Source organism: Cyrtonyx montezumae, unplaced genomic scaffold (genome assembly GCF_038088225.1).
Source record: "Cyrtonyx montezumae isolate F1298 unplaced genomic scaffold, pur_monq_1.0 scaffold_11, whole genome shotgun sequence".
Taxonomy (NCBI): Eukaryota; Metazoa; Chordata; class Aves; order Galliformes; family Odontophoridae; genus Cyrtonyx; species Cyrtonyx montezumae.
In genome coordinates, this window is record NW_027071837.1 from 15062482 (window position 1) to 15077893 (window position 15412).

At 44.1% G+C, this 15412-nt stretch overlaps 1 protein-coding gene across 4 annotated transcripts in view; it reads left to right on the forward strand.

Moving 5' to 3' along the window:
• The first annotated feature begins 11702 nt into the window (after positions 1–11702).
• THOC2 (THO complex subunit 2) overlaps positions 11703–15412 on the forward strand; it is a 49372-nt gene continuing 45662 nt past the window's right edge. For 3 of the 4 annotated variants that reach the window (XM_065729688.1, XM_065729689.1, XM_065729690.1), the window contains exon 1: positions 11707–11849. In XM_065729688.1, the coding sequence (XP_065585760.1) occupies positions 11788–11849 (62 nt within the window). In that variant the 5' untranslated portion in view covers positions 11707–11787. Of the gene's footprint in view, positions 11850–15412 lie in introns of all 4 variants that reach the window. The other variant, XR_010621807.1, reaches the window with a different exon arrangement.

Consider the following 15412-nt stretch of genomic DNA (forward strand, 5'->3'; position numbering starts at 1 on the left):
TGGACACTATGAAAAGGAACACAGGAGTCATTATCCCCTTCCACTCAGCATTCACTACACCACATTCAGAATGCTGTGTCTAGTACTAGGGAGCCCAGAACAAGAAAAACTTTGAACTGAGGTGAAGTCAGTGGTCCTTGACCACCAGGATGGTCAAGTGTGGCCAAGGGAACACGACAAGACTCGTTCAGCCAGGAGAAGACACAGCTTCGGGGGGACCTAAGCATAGCCTTCCAGTACCAAGAGGCTATCAAAGCTCTTCACAGTGGTGCCTAGTGGGGGGTAAGTACAACATACATAAATAAAAACAAACAAGACCTTTCCAGATATGAATACAGTCAAGCAGTCTCTGCACTTGGAGAGCTTCATGAGCAGACCAGGTGTAGTCCTGGGCAACCTGATCTGATCTCATGGCTGACCCTGTGGGAGGCTGGATTACATCACCTCCTGAGATCCCCATCAATCTATGAGTCTGTAAAACATAATAAATCATATACAACTGAAAAATCAGATCATACCAAATGATTTTTTTTTTTACACAAATGTATTTCATATTTCAGTATGCTTCAGGCTGTTTGAGTCAGACAAATATAAACAGAACTTTGCTAACAGCTCACTGATGTGTACTGTTCAATCAATAATGGGTCACAAGTCACATAAGTTAATATGAGAATACACCTTTGTTGATATATTCTCTAAGAAATTAAGGTAACTTCTTATTTCTTACTAATCTTACTGACATAAGAATTGTGAAGCCCAGTGATAATCTTTAAATGCTAACATTAATTGTTCTGTTATTATTGGGTTAATGAATGGAATGGGAAAAGCTGTGCTCTGCAGAGCTGACATTTCAGAGACGCAGCAGAGGAAGAAAATCAAATGCAAAAAAAATTACAGAACAGTGACTTAACTAGAAACATTTTCTTGTGAATATGGCACTAGTAAACTGAATAACTGATATAGAACAGATGCCTGAAATCTGTGTTTTTTCACCGAATTGCATCCAATGTTCTTGCTGAACTGTTGCCATTGGATAAATAAATGGAGTTGTTCAGAGGCAGTATGAAAGTCTTGCATTATTATGCTGGTCTACAGAAAATCAAATCTGATTCTCTCTTCCAGAAAAGTGTGGCTTCCATTCCTTTTATCCACATCAGTCCTTTATTTCTTTTCTTCACCACCTCATTCCCATCACATTTTAGTGAAGGTAGTATAAAAGCCCAAAGCTAAGCTAGAAATAGTTAGGGGTATCATAATGCCACAGAAATTGGAAAAGTTGATAAAACGTAATGAGCTTTTTCAGTTTCAGGTATAAGGTCTTATGCAGGATATGCTTTCCTGTAATTCCCAAATCCATTACTGATAAAACATCCTCAGCAAAAGTAAAGCAGGAAACAAAGGTGGTTGTACTGAATCCAGTACTATACATCCCGTGGAAAAGGTTGCATTTAAGTATGAAACAAAATATCTTTGGGTGTTCTGGTATACTTCTCGCTGAAACTACTTCCAAGTACACTTGCATCTAGTATCAGCTTGGGAAGAAGCACAAAGTACTTACTTTCCTTCACAACTTGCTGAGCAGATGAGTAAAGATAAATGCCAAGTGGAGAGGAAAATGGTAAGCACACAACTAGTGATTTATTTTTGCTCTGTTTGAACTGATTAATGCCATTAATCATTGTCTAGAGCTGGGATCTGAACTTAGCAAGCATTTGGCACATGGCCACGTGTGATTTTCTGTTTTTAACTCCTTCATGCTGCAATATTAGTGTTGGCTTACAGTACAATGTTTTAAAAGTTAGTGATACAGTCACTCAAAAAAAGGCCACATTTAAGGCAATGCTTGCCTATCTCCTACTTTGTGTTCAGCATAGGCTAACCAAGCTGGAGAAAAGAGGAAGATAAGCACAAAGAGGATCCTATGGGCAACAAATGTGTCCCTTTTAATTGGTCACTCTTGTCATTCATTTGTCCCACATCCTGTCGATGATGTCTGAGAATTTTTGTGAATGGGGGAAACTCAAGAGGGCTCTGTACATCTTAGAAGGGCAAACTTTTTTAGAAGTCTTTGAACGCTTTATACTGCTGTGCAAGCAAGCAATGTATGAGATGATTAGTCACAACAAAGGCAAATTTATTTAAAAAACACTGCCTTTGGATTCTAGTCAGAATCAAGATACCAGAAAGAGAAGAAGCAGTAGAACAGATAAACAATAGACAGTACTTTCTGAGGTGGGACTGAGAATAAGGAGTCAGACTGACAGTTTCAGAAATAGCTTTTGTGACTGTCTAACAGTCTGTATGTCCCAAGTTTAGGAATTCAGGTTTCCTCTTGCATGACTATCCCTAGGCACAGACACTTCCACTTTAACATAACTGATATCTGGGGTACACAACGCAAATGAGTGCATGGACCACATTGATAAGAGTTTGACTCACCAAATGCAGGGTTGACCTTCAAACCTTCATATTTTCTCAGTGTGCTAATCCCCTTAGCTCTCACAATTAACAAATGTGAGACAACTACAACGTTCACACTTCTACCAGCTCACATGTAAGGGCCCACAAACATCAGTAGCAGCTGCACCAATCAGCTCCTGCAAGATGCAGCTATTGGTAAGCAGAGGCTGCTTTTGCAGACTTGATCTCCCTGAGCTTTCAGCAGCACCCAGCCAACCCTCCAGAGACACCACAGTCATCTGGAGTTATCTGATCACATCCCAGACAGGAGGGACAGGAGCACAAACTGTAGCACTGCTGCCCTGGAGTTCTTCAGACACCAGCATGACCACTGCCTCAGAGCTGCTGCACTCAGGCCCATCGTGTGCAGGACTGAGGACTGATGATGTACTGAAGTTACCAAAGGGGCTTTGCCAGCAAAGTGCCTTAAGTCAAATACAGTGTTCTATGGGGTGTGTGCTACATAAAGGTGTAATGATCTAGGGCCATCCTACAGGACACGCAGCTATCAGGCAATCCAGTGAAAGAAGAGCTGTGAGCTCAGCAGTACCTGTTCTGCAAGTTGTACTCCACCTTCCTGCTGCAGTGGACAGAGGCAATGCTGCAAGATTCTCAGCAGCCCTGTCACTGATACTGTCACTGCTCAGCTTGCAAAACTTGCAAAACTCCTAACTTTGTCCATATTTTCAAAATCCAAATGCTAATATCTGAGATTCTAAGTATTCTTGATAGAGCACTTGCTAGGAAGGTGTATGTAGGAGAAGAGAAATCGTTTCTTAAAGCATTTACTGTTTCTTCCTCGTGCCTTTGAAGGAGGCAAGAAGGAATCATCCATGTTGCCAGTGGGCTGAGAGCACATCCCATCAGAGCAGCTTTGGAGTCGGCACAGCCGGAGCTGTAGCACAGAACTGCTTTGGAGTCGGCACAGCCGGAGCTGCAGTGGCTGATTGAGGTACAGGGTGGGTTTTCGGGAGGTTCCAGTCTCTCGGGAACCGAGTGAGAGCAGCTAGTCCCGGCAGACCCCGGCAGCTCTCTCTCGCGAGAGGCTGACGTGGCGTAGGCGTTGCCAGGGAAACGGCGGGGGATTTACAACGATCGGAACCCGGAAGTACCGCTCAGTCCTCGTGATCAACTGCTTTGGAGTCGGCACAGCCGGAGCTGCAGTGGCTGATTGAGGTACAGGGTGGGTTTTCGGGAGGTTCCAGTCTCTCGGGAACCGAGTGAGAGCAGGCAGTCCCAACGGCTGTTCTCGCGAGAGGTTAACGAAGCGTTAACGAGGCGCAGGTGTTAACGAGGTAGGTGTTAACGAGGCATAGGCGTTGCCAGGGTTTCAGCGCCCTCGCCCACACTCCTCAGCTGATTAGGGCTGAAGAGGTATATCCCTGAAGGGCTCAGGGAGGGCCGCGAAGTATCACATTACAAATCATATCTATATATATATTATTATAAACCATTATTTATTTATTTACTCTCAATTTTTTTTTTCGTTTCTTTGTTTTTATTTTTTTCTGTCATGGTCTCTACAAGACAGAGGGCTTGCCTTAAGAAGGCTGTGGCGACCCAGACAGAAGGTCTGCCTAGAAGCGTGGCTACACAGGTCTCTGGTTGCAAGGAGTGTCAGAGCCTGCTACTACTAGATGAGGGTGCTAAGCAGTTCTCCTGTGCGAGGTGTGAGCAGGTGGAAGATCTGCTTAACATGGTGGTTGAATTGAAGGAGGAGGTTGAGAGACTGAGGGCCATCAGGGACTGTGAGAGGGAGATTGACTGGTGGAGTAACTCCCTAGAGTGCCAGAGAGAAAGGTACCAGGGAGATCCCCCACAGTTTCTGGTGGACTCCCTGACCTGTCCCCGTAGGGCAGAAGGGGGATATCTGAGGGATAGGGAGGGCTGGCAGAGAGTCCCTACTTGGTGCCGTGGGCGATCTCCCCCTCTGCCTCCCCAGTGCCCCCAGATACCCCTAAGCAATAGATTTGCAGCATTGGAAGTTGAAGAGGTGATAAGGGGTGAAGTGCAGGAAGATTCCCGCAGGAGGTCACCAATGGCAAGGCAGTCACCTCCGTGCATTGAGACTGCTGCTACTAAGAAAGAAAGGAAGGTGATCGTAGTGGGTGGCTCCCTTCTAAAGGGAACTGAGGGCCCCATTTGCAGACCAGACCCAAACCGCAGGGAAGTGTGCTGTCTCCCTGGGGCTCGAATCAGGGACATTACTAGAAGACTCCCGGACTTGATTCGCCCCACCGACTACTACCCATTACTAGTAGTTCAGGCAGACTGCAATGAAATATCTCAGAGAAGTCTGCGAACTATGAAAAGAGATTTTAGGGGATTAGGGCGATTAGTTCAAGGGGTGGGAGCACAAGTGGTGTTTGCTTCCATACCTTCTGGGGCGGTGAAGGACACAGAATGGGCTAGGAAAACACAAGTGATGAATAACTGGCTGAGAGGTTGGTGTAGAGATAGACACTTCGGGTTTTTTGACCATGGGACAGTTTACTCGGCTCCTGGCCTGTTATCTGTTGATGGGACACACCTATCCCAAAGGGGGAAACGAATCCTAGCACAGGAGCTAGCTGGACTCATTGAGAGAGCTTTAAACTAGCTGTGACGGGGGAAGGGGATAAAACAGGGCTCTCCAGTAAAGCGCCTAAGGAGGCTGTGCTGGAAAAAGGGGTGAGGCAGATATCTCAGCTGAAGTGCATCTATACCAATGCACGCAGCATGGGCAATAAACAAGAAGAGCTTGAAGCCATTGTGAGGCAGGCTAACTATGACCTTGTAGCTATTACAGAAACATGGTGGGACCTCTCCCATGACTGGAATACTGGGATTGATGGCTACAAGCTCTTCAGAAGGGATAGACAGGGAAGAAAGGGTGGTGGCATAGCTCTCTATATCAAAGAGTGTTTTGATGTTGAAGAACTAGTGGTTGGAAATGACAAAGTAGAGTGTCTATGGATAAGGATCAGGGGGATAGTCCTTAGGAGTGACATCGTGGTGGGGGTCTGTTACAGACCACCTAGTCAGGATGAAGAAATAGATGAGATGTTCTATAAACAACTCGTAGATGTTGCACGATGGCCAGCACTCGTTCTCATGGGGGACTTCAACTTCCCTGATATATGCTGGAAATACAATACTGCGCAGAGGAAGCAGTCCTTGAGATTTCTAGAATGTGTGGATGATTGCTTCCTGACTCAGCTGGTGCAAGAGCCTACCAGGGGAGATGCCTTGCTTGACCTACTTTTCACTAACAGGGAAGGACTAGTAGGGGATGTGAAGGTTGGAGATTGTCTTGGCCAGAGTGACCATGAAATGGTGGAGTTTGCTATTCTGGGTGCCGTCAAGAGGGTGACTAGCAAAACTATTACCTTGGACTTCCAGAGGGCAGACTTTGACCTGTTCAGGACACTTGTTGCAAGGGTCCCTTGGGACTTGCTCCTGAAGGGTAAAGGGGTCCAGGAAGCCTGGATGCTCTTCAAGATGGAAATCTTAAAGGCACAGGAGCAGGCAGTCCCGGAGTCCTGTAAGTCAAGCCGGAGGAGCAAAAGACCAGTGTGGATGAACCGGGATCTTTTGTTGAGACTCCGAGAGAAAAGGAGAGTCTATGTCCTCTGGAAGATGGGTCAGGCTACTTGGGGTGACTACAGAGAACTGGCCAAGATCTGCAGGCAGAAAATTAGAAATGCTAAAGCCCAGCTTGAAATTAGGCTGGCTACTGCTGTAAAGGAGAACAGGAAACCCTTTTACAAATATATTAACAGCAGGAGAAAAACTAAGGAAAATTTCCCTCCTTTACTCAACGAGGCAGGCAATATAACCACAGATGATAAGGAAAAGGCTGAGGTTCTCAATGCCTTCTTCACATCTGTCTTTAATAGACAGGACAGTTATCCAAATGGTACTTGCCCTGACCTGGAAGTCTGGGACGGGGTGCATAATGCACCCCCTGTGATTCAAGCAGAGACGGTCAGAGATCTTCTCCTCCATCTGAACTCCCACAAGTCCATGGGGCCAGATGGGATCCACCCAAGGGTGCTGAGGGAGCTAGCAGAGGTGATTGCCGAGCCACTTTCTGCCATCTATCAGCATTCCTGGTTATCTGGAGAGGTCCCACAAGATTGGAGGCTTGCCGATGTGACTCCCATCTTCAAGAAAGGCCGTAAGGAAGACCCGGGGAACTACAGGCCTGTCAGCCTGACCTCGGTATCAGGGAAAGTTATGGAACAGATGTTATTGAGGGAGATCACACGTCACGTGCATGGCAATAAAGGGATCAGACCCAGCCAGCACGGGTTCACCAGGGGCAGGTCGTGCTTGTCCAACCTCATCTCCTTCTATGACTGGGTGACCAGACAGGTAGATGAGGGAAAGGCTGTTGATGTAGTCTACCTGGACTTCAGCAAGGCCTTCGACACGGTCTCCCACAGTATTCTCCTAAGGAAACTGGCAGCCCGTGGTGTGGACAGGTTCACTCTTCTCTGGGTGCAGAACTGGCTGGAGGGCCGTGCCCAGAGCGTAGTGGTTAATGGAGTTAAGTCCAGCTGGCGTCCTGTAACGAGTGGTGTCCCCCAAGGGTCAGTTTTGGGGCCCATCTTGTTTAATATCTTTATTGATGACCTAGACGAGGGAATTGAGTGTACCCTCAGTAAGTTTGCAGATGACACAAAGCTGGGAGGATGTGTCAAACTGCCTGAGGGTAGGGAGGCCCTTCAGAGGGATTTGGATAGGCTGAACAGCTGGGCTGAGCAAAATGGGATGAGGTTCAATAAGACCAAGTGCCGGGTCCTGCACTTTGGCCACAATAACCCCATGCAATGCTATAGGCTTGGGGCAGAATGGCTTGAAGAATGTAGAGAGGAAAAGGACCTGGGGGTGTTGGTTGATGCTCGGCTCAACATGAGCCGGCAGTGTGCCCAGGTGGCTAAGAAGGCCAACAGCATCCTGGCCTGGATTAGAAATAGTGTAGCCAGCAGGAGCAGGGAGGTGATCATCCCCCTGTACTCAGCTCTGGTACGGCCGCACCTCGAGTACTGTGTTCAGTTTTGGGCCCCTCACTACAAGAAGGACATTGAGGCCCTGGAGCGTGTTCAGAGAAGGGCAACAAAACTGGTGAGGGGCCTGGAGCACAAGTCTTATGAGGAGCGGCTGAGGGAGCTGGGATTGTTTAGTCTGGAGAAGAGGAGGCTCAGAGGAGACCTTATAGCACTCTACCACTTCCTGAAGGGGGGTTGTGGTGAGGAGGGGGTAGGCCTCTTCTCCCTGATAAGTAATGACAGGACGAGAGGGAATGGCCACAAGTTGCGCCAGGGAAGATTTAGATTAGACCTCAGGAAGCATTTCTTTTCTGAAAGAGTGGTCAGGCACTGGAATGGCCTGCCTAGGGAGGTGGTTGAGGCACCATCCCTAGTGCTGTTCAAGAAGCGTTTAGATGAGGTGCTAAAGGACTTAATTTAGTAGTTGGGTAGAGATAGTGATAGGAGGATGGTTGGACTAGATGATCTTATAGGTCCTTTCCAACCTTATGAACTTATGAACTTATGAACTTATGAGCTTGTCCCCATCCTTCAGGGAAATCCCAGCAGGAACTGCCCTGCTGAACTTTATTTTACTGCTAACATTTTATCATTTGGTGAAACTGTGATTAAGATGACAATTATCTTTCTTCCTATATTTCTAGATTTCTCAGTTCCATTGCTGAACTGGTGTTTTTGTTTCTGCTTACTTATGCTGATCAGAAAAGGAAAAAAATACCCCCCAAACAACTAATCTACCTTGAGGCAGACTGAAATACTCTCAAGTAAATACCTGTTCTAATTCCTGTCAGACAATCTCAATCTCAGGTCAGATGATGAAGTGCTTCCAGATTAACAGCGTCATTTTTAATAAAATAAGTCACTTTTTCACAGTATTGTGCAGAAGAGAACTTAGTAAGTATTTCTACCATCCATTCTCTTATCAGTACTTGCATGAACATACAGGGAAGCAAAAAGCTAAGAAGTGGAATGAAACTGTATCAAAACCTGGACCAGATCCCTTCCAGGCCAATGTGGTCAGGAAATTGAACCTAAATCTATGACAGATGGATACTAAGTTTAGCTATGAAAAAAAGAAAACAACTAAGTGAAGAAGATCTATTTGGCAGTCACTTATGTGAAGATGTTTCTCTTTTCAAATGCCCAGCTGAATAGAAATAGGCTGAATAGAAATAGGCTACAGTAGATGTGTATTATGAATCTTGTCTAAGCAGCATTTACCAAATGAAAATCATCTGGAAAATGTGGAAGCGCGCCTTCTTTGTACCCTTTTTCTTCTGTGTGACAATTCAGGAAATGGTCCCAGAAAACAAAACAAAAAACAATCAAACTACAACAAATGAAAAAAAAAATTGCATATTTCAGAAATGTAGTGTAATTAATTCTTATATTAACACGATGGAAAAAACAAACAAACCCGAACAATATTAAAGGATATTTTATTCCAAGTTTCTACTCTTAAATGTTTGGGCAAGAAAAGCAAAACCTTCTGCTGTGTACCCCTCTGAGAGGATAATAAAGTTGTTCCTTGTCACACAAATTCATGTGGAAGGTTATTACAGAGGAAATGAGCTGTTCAAACATTTTCTTTCTGCTTTTGCACATTCACAGCTACCGTAATTGGAACCTGTAGTATTTATGTAGAAAACCAAGGACTTACACTTTTTTTTCTTAAGATTAAATTAACACTTGTTTTCTTGTAACTGTGTATTTGCTGTATAATATACCACACCTTTGAAAGCCTTAAAGTTGCAGATAAGCTAAATAAAACCTACTGCTATCCAGCTGTTACCATAGAGCCCAACTGAGAAATTTTCTTTAATGAAGTTGGAAAAAACATTCAGATTTCTTCTTTACCCATGCAGGAGGGACAGGAGGTGACTCAAGACTGTAGTGTTGCATATAGTGGCTTTGCAGTCAGCATTATTTCTCATTCTTTTTAAGACTTCTCTTCATCCAAACATTTGTAAAGGGAAATGCAAAATTATAAAAATAACAGAAAGAATCAAAATGCCAAAAGAAAATTCTCTGTGAATAGATGTATTTTGATGGAGATGGAAATCTCTAGGAGTTTTTGAAATGAGAGGAACATCCTAATTTTTTAAAAGGATCTCTGATTCATTTTCAGGAATCTTAGGGCACCCATGACACTTTTTCAAGCACACGAAAGCCTTGTGAGTGGATGGATAATAAATGTTACAGGCTGCTGTATATCAAACAAAATGTCTGTGTTTCAGGAGTTACATATCACAAGTAAAGCAAATTTTACACACATTCACAAAGTGCTTCCCTTAGTTCTACAGCAATACTATGGACCCATGGTATTCTCAGAGAGTACTGCAAAACAAGAGGGAACAGACACAAGTTGCAATGGGGGTAATTCTGACTTGACTCAAGGAAAAATCTCTTTGGTGCTCAAAGTCTTTGCCATGGAATCACCTCTTTAGTAGAATTTGAAACTCTCAGATGAGGCTTTGAGCAACCTGCTGGTGCTTGGAGCAGGTGGCTGCCTAAAGGCCCTCTCAGCCTGAAGTATTCTATGATTCTGTGACTGCAGAAGTTGTAAAAATATGAACGAATGATATAAATGTATACATATTTACAGATTATAGATAATAGGAAGCATGTCATAGCTAAATTATCTGCAAGAGAATTTCTAAAAGATACCTAAAATACAGTTTAGCCAACTGAGGGAGAGGTTTATTTAGAGCCTTTGTGAAGATTTGTATCAGGCTTTTTTTTTTCTTTTCTCTTTTATCTCTCTTAAACTGCATAAAGCCAATAGTTCAGGAATGCTAATGGAAGTAGTGGAAAGCAGAATGAGTCCAGAACAAATCCAGATTATAAAACAAGTGTCATAATTGTACGTTTGTATATGCTTCCCACCTCTTTTTGCTGCTAGTAGTTATAAGCAGGAAATTGGAATAATATAGTCCTCTGATTAAAATTTCTGAGAACATACTTAATTTCACATGTATTTCTAAGAAAACTCTTTATGAAGTATATTATTCTATGCTTTTTGGCATTGTTTTAAATTGTTTTTATTAATTTTAACCATTTCATTAAAAAACAACAACAACAAAAAAAAGTAAATTGGAACAGAGAATTGCAGTGTTTTGAAAAAAATGAATAATTTTGAGCTACAAATCAATACATTTTCATCGGAAAAATAAGAAAAAAAGGTTGCAGTCCTTTACCTAAGAGGAAAACTGTGCTCGTGCCTAGCCTGCAGTTCTCAACAGGTATCACTAACTAGCACAGACATTCACAGGAATAGGTCCTAAACAGACTGAGTATACTACAAAGCACCCTGCACTCAAAGGAATCCTATTACATCAGCACCACAGATAAAGCATTACATTTACTGGGACAGCTGTGTCATTCACCAAAATGTCAATACTCCACTTAGAGTAAACAGTATATAGGCAACATAATGGATACAGAGACGCCGAGTTGGTAAAGTTGTTTGATAATTGACCGTAGTCTAATTCCAGCTCTAATTATTTCATAATTAAGTAACTATTTAGCAAGCAACTTAATAGCCCAACCCTTACTATAACAAAATGTTCTTTCGCTGCGTCAGCATTGAATGGCTGACACACAACACAATACAGACTTTGTAAAGATGTTTTCAGTGACATTTGCACTGGGAAGCTTTGGGAACCAGAGCAGTGTCACACGTCAACATGTGAGCGGTGTACATGCCTGCTTTCATGTACCCAAAGGTATTTGAGGGCCTGAAGCTGCAGCCCTATGCTTGAGGGACAGAGGTGTAGCAGCCAACACATGACAGACCTGCTGAAATGCACGTGCCCTGCTTTTGCGAAGCACTTTAACAGTCCCAATGCATTTTCTTTGCCTTTACAAACTGGCTCTGCCATCGATCACTGTAAGCACACATCGCTGAGCATTCCTCCCCCCTCCACAGCTGCATAAGCTTGGGCGTGATGCTGAAACTATGCAAGCCCACATTTCAAACCGCAGCTCTTCGTCGCGTACAACTGCCGCACCGAATCAAAATGGCAGCGTTGAAACCCACGGCTGCGACACCGGAACCGCCACACCTGCGTTGGCACGAGGGCGCAGCGCATGCGCACGAAGGCCGTTAACAGGCCCGGGCGTCGACCGCGTAACGGACGTTAGGGTACTGCGGCGCATGCGCAGTAGTGGCCCTGCGCGCGCCGTCCACTAGGGCACGGCGCGGCCGTCCCGTCGTGCCTCGCGGGCTGCAGCGTCCCCTCTGACCTGTGCCCGTTGCTCCCGCATCCGGGCTTCTCGGCTCCACACAGGGAAGATGGCGACCGTGCTCCCTGCCGAGTGGATAAAGAACTGGGAGAAAGGGGGCAGGAACGAATTGTGAGTGCGGGGGGGCGGCGGCGCTCCCCAAGGCCTCGGGCGTGCGGGACGGAGAGGGGCTGCGGGCGGTGGGGGCGGGGAGGTGGGAGCGGGCGGGAGGGCGCAGCGCAGGGCCGCGTCTCGGCGCTGCCGCTCGGGGACGAAGCCGTGTGCGGGCGGGGGCCGGCCTGGGCCTGCTGTCGCGGCTGGGCCCGCTCCGCCGTAGGCTCGCCCGGTAGCCGGGCCTAGCTCGGCTGGCCCCGGGCCTTGAGCGCCCTCTCCCACTCTGGGCCGTGCTGCGGCTGGGAGGGCTTGGCCGCTGTTTCGGTCTTTCTGCCCCTTGCCAGGTGCACGGCGCTGTGCCGGTTTAGTTCAGGCTCGGTACGGTCGGCTGTTCCCAGTTATCCTAGGGAGGAACTTGTGAGCACCGAAGGGTCTGAGTGCAGCCTCCCCCGTCGGTCCAGGTGTGCTGCAGGCTTGCTTTTCTCGGCCTTCCATCTGCCCCTCCTGAGCGTTCTGGCCAGGCCGTTTGCTCATGCGTTCCCCAGGCTGTTTTCCATTACTGCATCAATTCCCACACGGGTACCCGGTTTACAGTGTGTTCTTAAATGATCTTATTTTAATTTTTCTATTTCCTTTATCCCTTTGTTATAACTAAAAAAAACCCTGAAGTTTCAAATAAAGTGGCCCCCCAAATGCCTATATGGCAAACACTGCGTGGTATTTTTGCTCCTTTTGTTCTTGTATTTTAAAAGATTTTGCAACAAAGGTGGTGATGATCCTCCTGTTACGGGGTAGGGAATAAACATAGAGGCTCTCTGCACAAACCTTGATGTTCCCCAGACTCTCTGCTTTGTAGGGAGGGGACCCTCCTATAGCTGTGTCACTGCTGTGCTTGAATTGTGCTGGAGTTTATATGTATCAGTGTGTGTGATACAAGGCTGAAGGAAGTCTGTTCAGTTCCTGCATTTCAAACAATGAAATCTTAATTGTTCAGGAGCCCCCAAATAATGCTGAGGCTTGCACTGAATTTTTTTCTTCTGCTTAAGGCATTTTAGCAATCACAATGTGTACATCCATCTGGACAATCCTTGGACAATAAATAAGGAGACTACTTATTGAGCTTGGTTAAACTTCTGTATGAACAACAAAAAAGGAAAGTGTATAAACATACACTGATGTCTTTTGGAAATACACATGTAACTCTAATAAAGTATTTCTGTATGTGATGTACATGTAGATCCACTTGAAAGTTTTTTTTTTTTCTGTAGTGGTCCTTATGTGATAACATGATAACAGCAGCTTGGTAGAGAGGCCATCAGTTTTAAAGGAAATGCGATTACAGCTGGGTAAGAACTGTCAGCTTTGTGAATGTGAAATATGCATGAAATTATTTTACAGAAGTGAGAGAATGCAACCGTAGCCAGTATCCTAGAGAACTTTGTGAGAAGCCACTTTTTCTGGGCGGAACTTCTTGATATTTAACTTAGCCCTTTTCTAAAACTTCCTGTCTTTTCACTTCTTTTAACTGGATGAAAATTAAAGCAATTATACTCTCTTCCCAAATTGAAACACATGAAATATTTTAAGTGTTAAAGTAAAAGGTAAGTAGATGTAGTGATGCTTCCTATTTTAGTAAATTGCTTATCTAAAGCAAAGTCCCAAAAATATAAATTAATAGATAAAAATATTTATTTACTGGAATGCAATATGAGATCTGACTAGATCAGCCCAAGTTGGTGTTTTGGCAGTGTACTGAGAAAAGTAAATGATTTGCCTTCAGTGTTTTGGCTTGTACTGCAATTACTAACGAATGCTAAAGGTGATTGCTGTTGTCTTACATTGTGCTCAGTAGTGTGGTGGTGGTCTGCCTACACTTGAGAATGTACAGGATTTAAATACAGCTGTAGTCTTTTGGAAGTTCTGTTATTAAAAAAAGGAGTTTACTTGTTAAGAAAAATAAATACAAAGTACTAAGGAAATGCTGTAGTAAAATCAGTTTTTAACTAATTATCTTCTGTATTTCTTTATTTCCTATGGAAAATAGTGAACTTTGTTTTTATTGATGTGATCACTTTTGTCCTGAGTTTGGCAGTAATGTCCAAAAGCAAAAAATAAGGGTTTGGCATGTGGCCTGGGATGTCACAAGTGGATAGGTAAGGTGGCATTCTGGAGTCTGCGTGGAAACTGTGGAGCTCTTCCAATTTAATTAACCCAGCTACCAGTGTGTAATCACATCTAATACAGGTACATGAATGTAGATTGTGCTAGTTTTGAGCTTTCCTAGTTACTAGAACTAGAGGTCCATCAAGATGTGGTCATCGTGTCTTTTTCTTTCAGATCCTTCTCTGTGTAAATACACATTTAAATTTTATTTGTTCTGCTGCTGCCTGATACTGCGTGCAGATTGCGTTGGCGTGTGTGAGTGACTGCTTATCGTGCCGATCAGTCCAGAATCCTATTTGTGTATACATATACTGTCCTTTTGTACTGAAATTGTATTGTTTTCTGTAGTGCCTTCCACAGCAAGATGCTGATCTGTGGCTTTAGGTCATAGGAATGTTGGTAATACACATGCAATGGCAAGCACTGATGGGAATGCCTTTACTTGGTTTTCACGCGTGGTGGATCAGACACACTGAAGACCCTTCAAGGGAGAAGCAGGACTTTAATAGTGTGCTTGGTTGGCTGTTTATCCAATGTGTTAAACTTCAAGATAAACTGAAGAAGCGTAATGTTCTGTGAACTTGAGGTTTTGAGACGCGATGTTTATGGCCCTCCCACGGTGTTTGTTATTTTATGTGCATGAGGCATGTCATGATGAGTAGCAATTAAAGGGCTGAGAGTCAGGAAAGCACACTTTAGCTGTAATTTTGCCATCCTGACTGCAAAGTGCGATTGTGTTTTAGTTCAACAAAAGAAATATCTGCATCAGTTAAGTTATGCATATACCTTAATATTTGCAGACGTGCATTTATGACAATTTCTGCCGTATGCCATGTGTGAGTTCAGTTGGTTAAGTAGGATGTTGTGTCTGATTTAGGAGGCTTAGGTTCAGTTTCTGGCTCTATTATGCAAACTTTTTCTATAGGTGCTCAGCACAGCTTCTGAACTGCTGTTGTTTAAACAAATGTACCTCCATCTTAATCCAGAATCATTTTTTATACTTTTTTTTTAAGCAGTGATTCTGTTCACTGTCACTTTTAAATGTTTACTTCCTGGGTTATTCTGTACTCACATTGCATTTCAGGTTTATTACATAATTTAGACTCAGGTGGAATGTAGGTTGCAGAGAAGTACTGCATCCTAAACTTGGCAGGAAGTGAACCAGAATAAAGTTAAGAGTCATAAACGTTTTGATGTTAGGACTGTTGAACTGAAAGCTGTACCTGATAAGCTTCCATTTTCTGAGCTTTAAGTGGGAATATCTGTATATTTATATTTTCTTGTCTGGTTAATTGTGCAGATGTTGATGGTTTGTATTCCTGTGAAAGGCCGATGTTTGTTGTTCTCAGCTAGGACTTGATGAACTAATCCCATGGCTTTTTGGTACTGGATGGAGGGGCTTCTGCCTTGTCTTCCTT